Source organism: Macrobrachium rosenbergii, chromosome 3, assembly GCF_040412425.1.
Source record: "Macrobrachium rosenbergii isolate ZJJX-2024 chromosome 3, ASM4041242v1, whole genome shotgun sequence".
NCBI lineage: Eukaryota > Metazoa > Arthropoda > Malacostraca > Decapoda > Palaemonidae > Macrobrachium > Macrobrachium rosenbergii.
In genome coordinates, this window is record NC_089743.1 from 80,843,700 (window position 1) to 80,858,552 (window position 14,853).

The window sequence follows — 14,853 nt, forward strand, 5'->3', positions numbered from 1 at the left end:
ACCCTCCAAAGACACTGATGGTAACTTCCTTTAGTTCTTCCTCCTCAACCTGTACATCTTTCACTGCTCAGACAGCCACGAGAGACATTTCATACAGCTAGTGATAAGTGCATTCCTGACCTCTGCAAGCAGAACAGTAAGAATGTGGATCAACAGACAAGGAACTCATGAAGCTCGAACCCACTTCCTCATGCCCTGAATATCTAAAACCGCATTTTTTTATAATAAAAATTTTTAAGAAAAACCATTTTAACCAAAGTAAAAACCAAAGTAAAAAAAAAACCAAGGAAGCACTCAGTCAAGGAAACATTTAAAAATGTTTCAGCAACTGCCAATATGAATAAAACGCAGGTCATCAGAATCGATCAACAAGGTGGCCAAGGAAAAAAAATGGACATTGTTTACCAGCTGGGTTAATGGGTCCCCCCCCCTCCCGCATCCTCTTCGCTATTACCACTGTTTAACTGCCTTGTTACCAGGCTTCAAGGACCAAATCAACTTTTGCTGAATATGCACTCATTATCCGGGGTTTAGCTTATTCGTAGGCCAGTGTATTGCAGAAACAAAAGCAACAAAACAATTAGTTCTCTATCGGTTCATATCGGTGACCTATTTTTTTTAACTGTCTAGGTAGTTCCATGTCAAAATTCCTGAGAAAAATAAGAATATGAATAATATGAGTTGTGTGTTAAACAGAAAACTATTGTGTTTAACTAATATTTTGTGCATTCAAATTTCAGCTGGGTTCATCTAAATCTATTCTGCAGTCTTGACATTCCTCCTGCTGAGGATTTTTTTTTAAGTATGTTTAAATATTTATAAGTGAAACTTAAAGTTTGCAAAAAGGCTAAACAACACTCATAATATAACTTTTTATATTATATCATTTTAACATATATATAGGACATAATATGTTTTCAGATTATTTTACAATATACGTGAAATGATGATACAAAGTAATGATGGTATTGCCTGTCACCAAGTTACCCGGAACGTTTGTGGAATTACTAGCTCAAAATTATTAACGAAATGTCCTTATTACTCTTTTTTAAACAACCACTATTTTAAATACATTATCCTGAGTTTATCTTCTTATTATAAATCGTATCATGAGAAAGCATCGTAAAACTGCGTTTGTTATGAATTTTTTTCTTACAAAAATAGTCTAAAATATTTTCAGTTTGTTTACCTACTGGAAGGCTCCGATAAGGTAAGGGTGAGGCCACGTAATTGACTGGTTTGTTTTCAACTGATTTGAATGTCTTCATGGCTAATTGCGCGGTGTCATGTAAAATAGATAATATTTCTTCACTTATGTCGTACTTTAGTAAGAAAATATTTAGTTAACGTCAAAACTAAACGGCTCAAGAACTGCAGTCCGACGTGATGTCTCATAGCCTGCCATAGGCTCTTAGTACCGACGACCTCTTTAGGCATAACTGAGGTTATAAATAAGTGATAGATTGGTCAGTTGTGCTTTGTGACGAGTCTTTAGTACTGTCTGTGAATCCTGAGTCTGTGGAATAATACTTGGGCGAATTAAGTTTAGGTTACCCTAGCTAGACTAGGTAGGCCGTTTGGTTACACTAGCCTAGGGCCTAAACGGTTTGCCCCTTTGCTTGGCAAACAGTAAGTTTTGGTTATGATTAATTTGGTCCAAACAGTGTCACCCCTCTGATGCTCTCCAAGGCCGTTGCTTTGGAGGCTGGTGAACTGCAACATGATTTCAAATTGATTTTACCCAAAGTTTATTAAATCAACCTTAGGCCAGTAACTGACAGCACTGACTAGATTAAACGTCAGAGGCACCAAAATCCATTTTTTCCACTTGGGTTCCTCATGGGAGGGGCGGGTTAGTGGCATCAGTGCATTTCGTATGGTGCACTGTAGGCATTACTTGAGCTTTTGCAGGCCAGCCCCTTGGCCCCTCTAGCTGAAAACCCCCTTTCTATTCCACTTCTTACCTCCCGCTCATAATCTCTTCGGGTGGCTTGAAAACCACGGGACCGAAACGAAAGCTAAGTCCACTGCTCAGTGTGTAGTCCACATGGGGTTTAAATGGGCCGTGGGTTCCAGGGCAAACACCCCAAAGTGAGGTTAGGTAGGTAAGGTTTGGTTAGGTCAGGACCTGGCATTCTAGGAAAGGTCAGGTTTGTTTATGTGTGAGGAACGTGTCGTCTCGTTCTACACTCGCCCCTCTCTTTCTTCCATCTTACTTTCCACCCTCTCCTAACATTTGTTTCTTAGTGCAACTGCAAGGTTCTCCTCCTGTACAGGTCCCAGAGTGCGGCCTTTGGCTCAAATTTTATATTTCATTCCAGTGGGGTCCAGTGTTCATGCATGGATATAGCCTAGGCCAATGGTTAGTAGGTTACGGCATAGATCTTAGTCCTGGAACAAACAAGATTAGTTTGCCCATCTACGCCTATTACCTATACAGAACCCTCATTACTACTAGCTTAACCAGCTATCCCTTCACAGTTTAGGGGGTATTTTAACCACTAACGTGAATGAGTTATTTTGTAAGCTATACACGTATTCACGTTCTCATGATCCGTGGACTCTCCTGTTCGCAGATCTCTCCATGGAACATATATATACACATTATTTGTGGAAAATTCACCCATTCACAGTATTTTTCACTGAGAAATATTCACTAATCACTGTATTTTCTTATTTTCATGACTAAATGCATTTTTTGCGACAAAACTATTAAAATACTCGGGTATAAACATTTTTAGAGTTTTTTTTTGTGTTTGAACAATTAGAATAGGCAGTTCTAAATGTTTTTAGAAGAGGTGTAAATATTTGCGGATTTTAGCTATTCGCGGAGGGGGTGTGGTACACATCCCCTGCGAATACGGGGGTTTACTGTATGATGCTCTTGGAGTCTGCACCATATATTGCCAACTGGATATCAACAAGAAAAAAACTGCTGTAGACTGCTCGAATATATTTTTGTTGATTGTGCTGTTGAAATTCCCAGAACACTGTTTTTTGCATTTCAGATGAAACAGCAGTGATATTTACATATGTAAAAATGTTTGATGCTAATTGATTGATCAGTTTGTCTCCAATTTCCATAGCCTACAAATTCTAGTTTAAATATTGACATTCTGTGTTTTTGGGTGTTTTGTGAGTTGGTCATATCAAGTAAAAACAGTCTATTTTGAGCGCTACTGTAGTTTATGGGTAACCAGTTTTTTGCTGGTTGTAGGCCTAAGCTCACAAGATAAGCGATTATAATTATAACTGTTTTAGATAATGTCTGGACACAGTATGGAACATCATAGATTTATTTTTAGGCTCGAATCAACAGTATTTGTTCATAAGAGGCGTTGTCTGAGTAAGCCAAAACTCATAACTTTAGTGTTCTCTGGTCATTCTAGGTGCTAACATAGTAGGCTAGAGTATCAGCCTAATTTTCTTTGTGTTCAGGTTTTGAAAACTGATTTGTAAAGCATCTGAAAAATTGAAAAAAGTATAAAATTTCCTTTAAAACTGATATTTGACAGGCCACTTATATTTTTGAGGCCAGATCCATGTGTTTTGAGTCAAATATTTTTTGTGATGTATGAAACCTATGTTTTATTGGTGCCAGGAGACCACTGAAGATAATTTGTTGAAATGAATATAATTATTTATTTGATGATTGCTCTAGTATTTTGTAAATATGAAATTCAAAATTTAAAGATGGAATTGCCATGTATAAGTAAAGTTAGTTTCCATAAGACATATATTTTATTGTTTAACATTGTTCCTACCTGTGCCCAAAGGTGTGTGTTGTGCATACTCATGCAGTGTCTGTGCTTATACCCTGCATAACAGTTCTCTTGCTTTGATGCTGCATATGCATGTGCATATTCCATGCTTGTTTGTGCATACTACCTGTGCCTGTCTGCAACATGTACTCATGTTGTGGCTGTGTTCATGCCCTGCGCATGCACTACCTATCCTTTACACTAAGTGGGCTCAGGTGTTGGGTGGCTCAGTTTCTGAATATGTACATGAACTACCTGTGCTTGTATATGGCAAATGTTACTGCAAACTTGATGCCTGCTGTCACTGAGTACCAGGAACGATTTTCTAACTTGGCTGCTGCTGTGTGCCAGTAGGACTGCTCAACAACATTAGCTTTGAGCGTCCCTAATCAAAAGGTCAATCCAGGGTCGGCTTTTGTGTCATCTTTCTCTCCTCTGGGGAAGATCCTTCTCAATATGGAGCGATCGGTTTAAGTGGGTGACTTACCGTCAGCACTTGTAAAAGTTGACTCTGTCATGATGTGCCATCAGAAAACCAGCCTCTCTGCTGAGTACTGGTCAGCTTCCAGCATATGAGCAACAGCTCTGGTAACCTCAGGACATGCTTGTTTCAGCATGTTCCTACATGCGTGTGTTTTCAGCTATTGCTCATGAATATTCAGACCATGGAAATCGTGTTCTGAGGACTTTCTTGGACAAGTACTGTACACTGCTACTCACTTACCTACCACCAATTAACTGTGTACTTCATTACCAAGCTTCAACAACTGTTTCTAGCTGGCACTGGGAATACTCTTTTAGAAAAGACTTCAGGGTTATATGTCCAAGCAAAATGCAGATTTATTTTTTGACTAGGTACTGTAAGGATAAATGTCACTACTAATGTTGTGGCTGAGTAATCAGGGTAGAAAGCCTTGCTTCCAGAAAGTCTTGGATATTTTGCTTCATTCTGCATTAAGTGCACTCTTTTTCATTGTAAATGAGATGATTCTGTTAGTATGTATAAGTGAGGATTTCCTCTATAAATTCTTTTTCAGGGCATTGGGTTTCTGTATGAATATTGAAATTAGCCTTGTGAAATGGCAAGAGGAAGCTGCAATAGTTAAGTAGAGTCTTTCCATAAGCATTTATCATGTTCGTTAGTAAGTGGATTATTACTGAGTAGGTTAACTGGACATCTTTTGTCTTAAGTCATAATACTGTATAATTTTGTTTGGTTATCACAATGATAATTATTTTTTGTAAAGAAGTGGGGATGTTCATACTTGTTATCTACAGGAATTGGTAGCAAATCCTGTGATAAGTTATATTTCAGAGGTAAAGGAATAGCAAACTTTTCCAAAGCCAACTTATGACACTGTCACCAGCTTTTATGGATGCTAGTACAAGTATCTCCATGTGCACTAAATGTTAATTGTCAACTAAAGCCATGCTAATTGAATATGCTTCCTACAATTTTGCACCTTAACTTGTGATTACTATAGCATTTGCCTTTGCAGGTGGTTTACAATACTTAACACTCCCTCAAAATGGGGAGTAAACTGAAACCAGGTGGGGTCCGACGCCACCTGAAGGAGAAAGTGGTTCAGATGTATGAAGATTTATTCCATGGCACAGATCCCTGTGCTAACAATCCACGTTTTTGGGATGACCTTTTCCTGCTCAAGGTGAGCCAACATATTTTTTTTCTCTCTCTCTCTTTCAATTAACTGTAAATGTTTCAATATAAAATCAGACCATTCTGTTTTTCATGTAGTCGAACCTTTAAAGCCTGTTGGACGTAGCAAACGTCGACTAAATTAATTGTTGAATGCCGAGTGGACGTAGCAAACGCCGACTCACAAAAATTTCAACCTTCGTGGGTCAACTTTGACTCGACCAAATGGTCGAAAAACGCAATTGTAAGCTAAAACTCTTACATTCTAGTAATATTCAATCATACCATTTTGCAACAAATTGAAGTCTAGCACAATATTTCGATTTATGGTGAATTTTTGAAAAAACTTTTTTCTTACGTCACATGTAACTCGGCCGAAAAATTTCCAGAAATTTTTGTCATTTTGTCGTAATTTTGCAATGTTCTATATTAGCCATTACATAAAGTTTTATATATGAAAATGTGCGTACCATGTACAATACAACAGAAAATAACTCATGGTTGTAGTTTTGATTTGTTTTGAAATATTTTCATATAAATCACAATAACTGCCAAAATTTCAACCTCTTCATCAACTTTTGACTCTGACCGAAATGGTAAAACGCAATTGTAAGCTAAAACTTTACATTCTAGTAATATCTAATCATTTACCTTCATTTTGCAACCAATTGGAAGTCTCTAGCACACATTTCGATTTATGGTGAATTTTTGAAAAACTTTTCCTTTATGTCCGCCAGAAATTCTTTCTTTCACGCTTGTCGTAATGTTTGCACTGTTTTATATTAGTCGTTACATAAAGTTCTATATATGGAAATGTGCGCAATTTCATGTAGAATACAACAGAAAATAACCTGCTGTAGCTTTTATCAGTTTTGAAATATTTTCATATAAATCACGATAACTGCCAAATTTCAACCTTTGGTCAACTTTAATCTGACCGAAAATGGTAAAAAATGCAATTATAAGCAAAACTCCTACATTCTAGTAATATTCAATCATGTACCTTCATTTTGCAACAAACTGGAAGTCTCTAGCACAATATTTCGATTTATGGTGAATTTCTGAAAAAAAAATTTTTCCCACGCTCATGCAACTCCGCCAACATCTCAGAAATTCTTTCATTATGTTGTCGTAAAGTTTGCATCGTTTACATTTGTCGTTACACAAACTTTTATATATGAAAATGTGTGCACTTCATGTAGAATACAACAGAAATTAGCTCATGGTTGTAGTTTATCAGTTTTGAAATATTTTCACCTAAATCAATTATAACTCCAAAATTTCAACCTTCAGTCAACTTTAACTCGACCGAAATGGTAAAAACGCAAATTGTAAGCTAAAACTCTTACATTCTAGTAATATTCAATCGTTTTACCTTCATTTTGCAAAATAAATTGGAAGTCTCTAGTACAGTATTTCGATTTATGGTGAATTTTTTTAAAAACATTTTCCCATTGCCTGAGCGGTAACTCTGGCCAACATCTCAGAAATTCTTTCGTCTCGTTGTCGCAATATTTGCACCGTTTTATATTAGTCGATACATAAAGTTTTATATATGAAAATGTGCGCACTTTTCATTTACAATACAACACAAAATAACTCATGGTTGTAGCTTTTATCAGTTTTGAAATATTTTCATATAAATCATGATAAATAGAAAAAATTCACTTTCGGTCAACTTTAACTCGACCAAAATGGTCTTGAAACTGCACTTGTAAGCTAAAACACTTACAGTCTAGTAATATTCAATCAATTAGGCTTCATTTTTCAACAAACGGAAGTCTCTAGCACAATATTTGATTTATGGTGAATTTTTGAAAACAAATTTTTAATGTCACAGTATTACTAATTCATGCATCATTTTGTGATAATATTTTCTGTGTTATTTGATCGTTTTAAAATTTGTTATATACCAAAATCATCGCAATTTAGTACAATAAACTAAAAAAATTAAGTCATTAGCTTTAACCGCTTTTGCTTACAGCGCATTTTTATAAAATTATATAAGAGTTTTTTTTCGCTGTCATATATTCCAATATTTATATATGATAATGATATTTTTTCATTTCTGATGGTTGCATACTAAACTTAGGCATTGACAAAAAAATGAGCCAAAAATGAACTCTTAATCTTAAAACTAAGCGTATGTGATTTTTAAAAACTTTTTTTTCCGCTTCGGCGTTAACTCACCGAACGCCGCATACGGGAGACGCTGTAAATAGGGTTTCTCGCGTTGGGTTAATTGACCGGCAAGTAAAGGGTTAATTGGACCATTGTTACAAATGATAAACTTTGCCAGATTGAGCCTACTCTGTAGGTATTTAAAGCTGCTGGCACTATGGAAGTTTTGTGCATATAGTGCTCATCCTAGCTTCGGCAGTTCAAGGATAAATGTGGCAGAGTGTTGTCTGTTTTTTCTTTGGAGCCATCTTTTATTAAAGAAAAGTTCTCTGTAATTCTAGGCTAATGTATGAATTGCAAAGTAAGGAGCTAAGGTCTATTGAAGTAATATATCTGTATGAGTATTTTAACTATTTGAGGATTTTCTATGGTGAAACATAAATAGATTGTACTGTATTTTTGTAATATGTTTGATTTGGCCAGACAATCTGTAAAGACAAAAATAGATTGAGTAAAGTTTCAGTCCTCAATAATTATTACATATCAAGAAAATGCAATGGACATTCTTATAACACTCTTTTCTTTGTTAGCCAAAAATGTCTGCTTTGGAAGGTGAAATCAGCCGCTGTACTTCAGATCAGTTATTGGGCCTGAAAGAAAATATCAATACCCTCTTTGCTAAATGCGTAAGCACTCTGTCTCATGAGCACCACATAAGAGTGATCAATGCATTAATGGTAAGTTTTATTAATAATTTGATTTATCATAAGTGTCACAGTATCTTATAATTCAAGAGTTTTTGTAGTTAAGTAACAGACATTCATGAACAATTAGCATTTTTCTCAATTGAAAAGTATGGTGTTATCCTATTGTCCTTTAAATTTTGTATGTGCTCTGACTGTAAATACTTTCATCACATGAATGCAGTCCACTCAGGTTGATAAAAAAGTCGTCAGTACCCAAGTTTAGACAGGTTTGGTTAGTCCTCCCTAATATGTGGAGTTAAATACTTTTCTTCTTGCCTCCAGACACTGTGCAGTTTGGTGCGAGGGTTATATCGGAAGATGCAAGGAGATTATGGTTTTGATTTCATTAATATATTAATTGGTTTTGATGCTGCTGAAGAGCAGATGCAACTACTACTCAACCAGATATCAAACTTTCTTACAGGTAAGATTGCAATATTACAAAGTAAATTTGCATTATTGCCATATACAATATAAAGTTATTTTTTCAATGAGAGTTTTCTCCATTTGCAAAATTTATAAGTATAATTGTAGCCTTGATTGGGTGAGACTGTAAATTACAGCTTACAGGAAAAAGTAGCTGTTGACATTTTTTGAGTGAGTATTTTTTAATTATTGTTACTCCTTAGTGTAACCAGACTGCTGAGCTTAAAGAAAATCTCTTGTGTTTGAATAATGTTTAAATTGATTCTTACAAACCCATTATTCATAATTAGCCTTACCCTGTGGGAATGGTCATTTTTGTAATGGGAGTTCTCTCCTCCCATGTTCATAGTCCAAATGACGTGAAAGAATGAGCCAGTTTCTTACCTGGGTGATAACTTTTCTGTTAAGGGAAACGTGCATTTGGATACTCAACAGTCATAAATATAGGTATGATTAAAAATACTGCAATTGGTGTGTATGGTAAAATTTTTGTTTTTGACATCTAAAAAAAAGTTGAAGTCTGTCAAAATGAGAGGACTTCAACGTTAACCTACTTGTAATTATTAATTGACGATTTGTATAATAGTCCCTAAATGTAGACATTTGCTTTTACAGGTGAATATTGTGACAGCCTGAAATCATTGAGCCTTAAGTTTTTGTTGGTTTTAGCAACTGGAACTGACAACATCAGTCAAAATACTGTTCTCGAGTACCTGACAATTAACTGTAACTTCGATGCCGTGATTCAAGTAAGTTGAGTCATAATGTTGCTCATGAGTGAAAGAAAACCAATTGTAATTTTCCTTGGTTGTTAAGTTTTCTTCAGTTTTCAGCATTCATAGATTTAGGGAAGCATGCATTTACCTGATTTAAACCAGAGTAGAATCTCTGTAAGAGGCTTAGATTTGTTTTGGAGGTATCTATTAACAAATGTCTCTTACACCAGCTTTTAGGCCCAGCCTAGGATAGCCTTTTGATGCCATAAGACTCCACAAATAAAATTCTAAAGCACTAATGAAATTATAGATGACATATGCAGACCTAACAATGGGTGTGGAAGCTGATTACAGAAAAATACCCAGGATAGAAGTTGTTCTGTGTATTAAAGTGTTATGCATTATACATAATTAATAGTCACTGAAAAATAACTATGAATGCATAAGATAGAAACCACAAAAGATCCTTGTGAGGCTGGAGAGATCACAAAGAACATGCACTCAGTAACATTGGTGTACCTCCATCTTGCATTGCCAGATAACATCCAATGCTAGGCAGTTAATCAAGTATAGATGTGTAGGTTAGGATACCCATTGTCCCTTTGATGAGTCACTCATCTAAACATTACCCAGCTACTTAGAGAATTTGTTATTGGGAGATTGTTCCTTACCTAGTTATAGGTGGTAACTCGCAATTTACCTGGCAGCTGAAGCCTCTCTGATAAAAAAACATTCCTTGCATGCTAGCTTAATTGCCTCCCTAGTCCTCAGTTAAACAAAATAACCTGGTAGTTGCATCTCGTATTACAATATATTTACTTTTTATCCTTGCGTTGCAGTCTTGTGTTATTTGATCAACTATGTTCATTATGATTGTAATTTTCCCAATAATTTCATGAACAGTAGCATATGGTAATATTTGTTTCACTGACAAACCCATCATTTACATAGCCCTTATTTGTGGTCTTCAAGAATCTTAGTGTAGTACCATAAAAAAAAAAAACATTATTGTTGGGTGTCTAGAATATTAGGAATTAGATAATCTGGTATGGCAAGAGTAATCATCAGCAGATGTCAGTATTGTAACAGTAGCACTCCGTGTTTCAGAAGTAGTTCCTTTATAAGATGATCTTGAATTATAAAACAAGATATGTCCTCAGACCCCATAAGAGGCTTCTGACAATATTTCCAATGTATTTGAGGATAGAAATATTAAGTGGAGGCATCTGAACTATGTACTACAAGTATATTTCAATAATTAAGTACACTTTTGACAGTTCTGATTCTGTGGACAATTACCATTCACCTTAGCATTTGTAACTAAGAGCACACTATTACAAAATTATTGCGTTTAGGCACCGAGTTATGATGGGGTTAGGTTCATGCATGCCTGTCAAAAGCCAAAGTTTCATGTACAGTTAGTGCTAGAGTTGCGATAATTCGATTTTGCGATGGGTTTAGCAATTAATACTGGTGCAACAGTATTTAGAAAATATTTTTAGATTTTGCGCAGGTGCAGGCAGCAGAGTACAATATGGCATTGAGAGAGACCAAATTACAATAGACCAACTTCTTTTCCTCCATCTCTATCCCATCTTCTAGTTAAAAAAGTAAGAGAATGATAAAAGTGTTGTTAGTAATGTTATACTCTTGCGCAAATGTGTACAAACATAAACAACCAAACAAGAAACTGCTGTTTTGCTAATAACCAACTCAGCTAACAACAGCTGTTTTGCTTGTATTTCAACCATCGTATGGTAGTAAACAATTACTGTAGTTGTGTTACAAATGATGTTAAGTAGAATAGAACTGATATATTTTTACATTATACCCTTATTTGCCATGGAGAAAAGATCGGCAAGGAGATATATTGCTAAATTTAAGCTGCAAGTTGTAGCTGAAGCTGAGAAAATAGTGTTCAAGCTACTAATCATTATAAATTATGTGCATCGGCAACATGGATGAAACTCGACTGTAAATAAAATTAGAGAGAAAAGCATTTTAATCAAAACTACTGGGCATGAAAGAACACATATTACTGCTGTTTTCACGCTGATGAAAGATAAATACGTAAAGCTCGTGTTATGCTGAAAAAAAGTGAAAATAGCGAACGGAATCTTAGTTTATTTACACAAAACAAGCATTCCCTCAATGGTCTACATCATCTATTAACGAAAAAAATAGCTAAATTAATTTCACAACCAGATGTATTTGTTATATTTCGACTTAAAAACACTTCGTATAACGAAAACTAACCTTGCCCCATATAAATAGAGTATCTAGAGATTCATTTACGCTAACTAGAAGCAAGAAAAGTGCTCTGAACTGAGTTAAATACTGCAAAATAAACTTACAGAGTAATCGATTTCCAAACCAAAACATTGATTGCTATGATCACAATTTATAATACAAAAGCAATACAGTAAACCCCCCGTATTCACGTTTTCACGATTCATGGACTCGCCTATTTGTGGATTTCTCTATGGAATGTATATACACATTATTTGCGGAAATTCACCCATTCGCGGTATTTATCATTGAGAAATATTCACTAATTACTGTATTTTCATATTTTTATGACTAAATGCACTTTTTGTGATAAAACTATTGAAATACTCGGGTATAAACATTTTTAGAGTTTTTTTTGTGTTTGAACTATCAAAATAGGCAGGTCTAAGTGTTTTTAGAAGGGGTTTTAAGTATTTGCGGATTTTAGCTACTTGTGGGGGGGTTTGGTACGTATTCCCCGGGAATATGGCGGGTTTACTGTATGAGAATACTTACAATATTACTGGATATAGTTAAGTAAAGCATAGCTTTTTAAAAGATCCATGGAAAAGATGCAAAATTTTTATGTTGATCTTTGTATAATACGATATTAATATGTGAATATAGAGTACAGTATAATGTAGGCTAGGCTACCATATATGTGTACAACATACCATAGTGTAGGCTAAACAAATTCTTTTTGTTATTCAATTTCTCTTTGTATTGAATCATAAGTCAGTTTGCATGAACCTCCAGAATTAGCTGATATTAATAATTACTATACCGTATATGTATAGAGTATACTTATAGTGTAGGCTAGGCTACAGTATATGTATAGATGGTACTGAATACCTTAGTGTTGGCTAGGCTATATTTGAGGTAAGTTTTTCTAACAAACAATGGGTTTTTTGGAACCTAACCCCATCGTGAGTAGGATGATACCTGTAATTCGCTGTGCAATTCAGTATTCAGGTGTGTACAGGCTACCCCATAGCCTCCTTTCACCTGTAGCCTACCATGGTTTTATCACCATGAATATATTTTTATACAGTATCTTTCTCGTCAGTCTTCAGTACTGCATTATATTTGTTTGTTTTATTTTGAATTTGCCTGTTTACAATGTTGTGTTCCCTTACCATGAATTGTACTTAAAAAGCATTGCATCATTTATATTGTGCTGTAGATAAGACTCTTTTATGATATTTAAAAAAAATTATTTAAAAGGAAATGTTAATCTTCTGTTTTACTGTGATCATCAATTTCCAATTTCACTTGTAATACCACAAACAACTTGTGTATGTACCTTACCCGATGTTTATAACTACATGTGGCACTTTGTCAATTATGACATCCTACACAAACCTGCCATTTAGCTTTTTTTTTTTTTTTTTTTACTGAATATCATACTTAATATATTTACAGTACACATGAGAATATTTTATCACTGTTGATGTTATATTTCATTTCACTCATTAATTTTCTAATTCATCTCAATGTTTTGTAACTTGCCATATGTTTACATCCACGTTTCATATGCTTCGATGGTAAGTCAGTCATAACTGCACCCAAAATAAAATCAATTTAACTTTGTTTCAGTTGATTCTGATGAATATCACACCTTAATAATTCAGTACAGTATTGAAAAGTGCATTGCCTTGAGTGATCTTGGTTTGATCTAAACCAATTTCCATTTCGTCATAATGTTACAAAATGCCTTTGCGATGTTTGTGTATTACGTGTGGAGCACGTGCTTATGGTGATGTTTATGTTTTCACATGAGTTGTTTTCAAGCTCATTCAAAGAATGGTTATTAACTCATAGTTTTTAAGTGGTAAATGTTATAAGCGCCATAAAACCAGAACGCCATTAACCAGCACTGCTGATAAGCAAGGACTGCCTGTAGTTGGAAGTTTAGGCGAATGTAAAACTGTTGATGTTTTCCAGAATGCTGAATTTATCTTTTTAAATAATATTTACTTCTGCATTTAATGTTTATGCAGTCTTAAGATATAATTTTTTTAAAAATTAAGTTCATTTTCACATTACTGATAGCGTCCATTTAGTTGATTGACAAAATGGACATTATAATTAATGGGTGTATTATGACATTATTTCATTGTCATTAAGACGTTTCTGAATATGAACTCTTATTTCAGCTTCTAAGTCATTCAAGTACCCGCAATCAGCATGGTCCAGAAGCTGTACTATACCTCATGTTGATGGTTAACTACAGGAAACACGAGATGACCAACCCATATACTGTTAATTTATCGTTGTTGGATGATGAACTCATTTTAAATGGCTATGGACAGGTAAGAAATCTTGGAATTCAAGTGATTGTTGCATGTTTACCGGTTTTTGACTATTGGGACTGTTTTTGCTGTATAAATTTCCAAATAATGATTACCAAAAATAAACTTTTACTTGAGTAAAATTGACAATAAATGATGTTCAGGTATTTACGCAGTGCATTTCTGTTCATTGATTTTTTAGAGAAAATTTATTTATTATATATATAGCCCAATCAATAAAATTCATGTATTATATAGCCCAAGCAATTATGGAATAGTCTTGTAAATAACTATTTACTTTATGGAACAGTGCCCCCATGCTGTGAACTTTCTTTAATCTTATAATACCATAAGGGTAACTTCACAAGTCTTTCAGCTCATAATGATAAATCTTGCCCAGGGTATTGCAAGCTGTAAGTTTCATGTGTAATGAGCAGTCACAAGAGTAAATGATTAAATTTGTTAGAAACTGTTTGCCTACGTCTTTTCAAATGATTTAGACCAAAATTTGCTGAAACTCTCATGCATATCATCCGTTGTTCCACCACAGGCCCCTTACTTACCATGGCTGATTTCATCTGTGGTTTAAAAACCCCAAACATATCATTCCATTGTATAAAAAATAATATATGGTGGCGTACAGTAGTCAGGTTGGCTTATTTTCGTATGGTCCCTCAAGTCCCAGCAGTTAGCTCAGTAATTTTTTGCCTGCAACTCTGATTATTCCCACACTTTTGAAACTGCAGAATCATCATGGATTATTGAATTTAATTTCATTCTTGCTGTAGTATATATCTTTTCATTGCATTGGCTGATAAGAACAATCACAAAGAGTAGTCATGTTCTCACAAATATGGGGAACAGAAA

At 34.8% G+C, this 14,853-nt stretch overlaps 1 protein-coding gene across 10 annotated transcripts in view; it reads left to right on the top strand.

The window, feature by feature from the left end:
- The first annotated feature begins 537 nt into the window (after positions 1-537).
- Positions 538-14,853, top strand: part of LOC136826222 (armadillo-like helical domain-containing protein 3) — a 47,316-nt gene continuing 33,000 nt past the window's right edge. For 2 of the 10 annotated variants that reach the window (XM_067083369.1, XM_067083361.1), the window contains exons 1-6: positions 1,073-1,210; positions 5,261-5,428; positions 8,130-8,276; positions 8,568-8,709; positions 9,327-9,460; positions 13,852-14,007. In XM_067083369.1, the coding sequence (XP_066939470.1) occupies positions 5,291-5,428; positions 8,130-8,276; positions 8,568-8,709; positions 9,327-9,460; positions 13,852-14,007 (717 nt within the window). In that variant the 5' untranslated portion in view covers positions 1,073-1,210; positions 5,261-5,290. The other 8 variants (XM_067083350.1, XM_067083294.1, XM_067083340.1 and 5 more) reach the window with 8 other exon arrangements.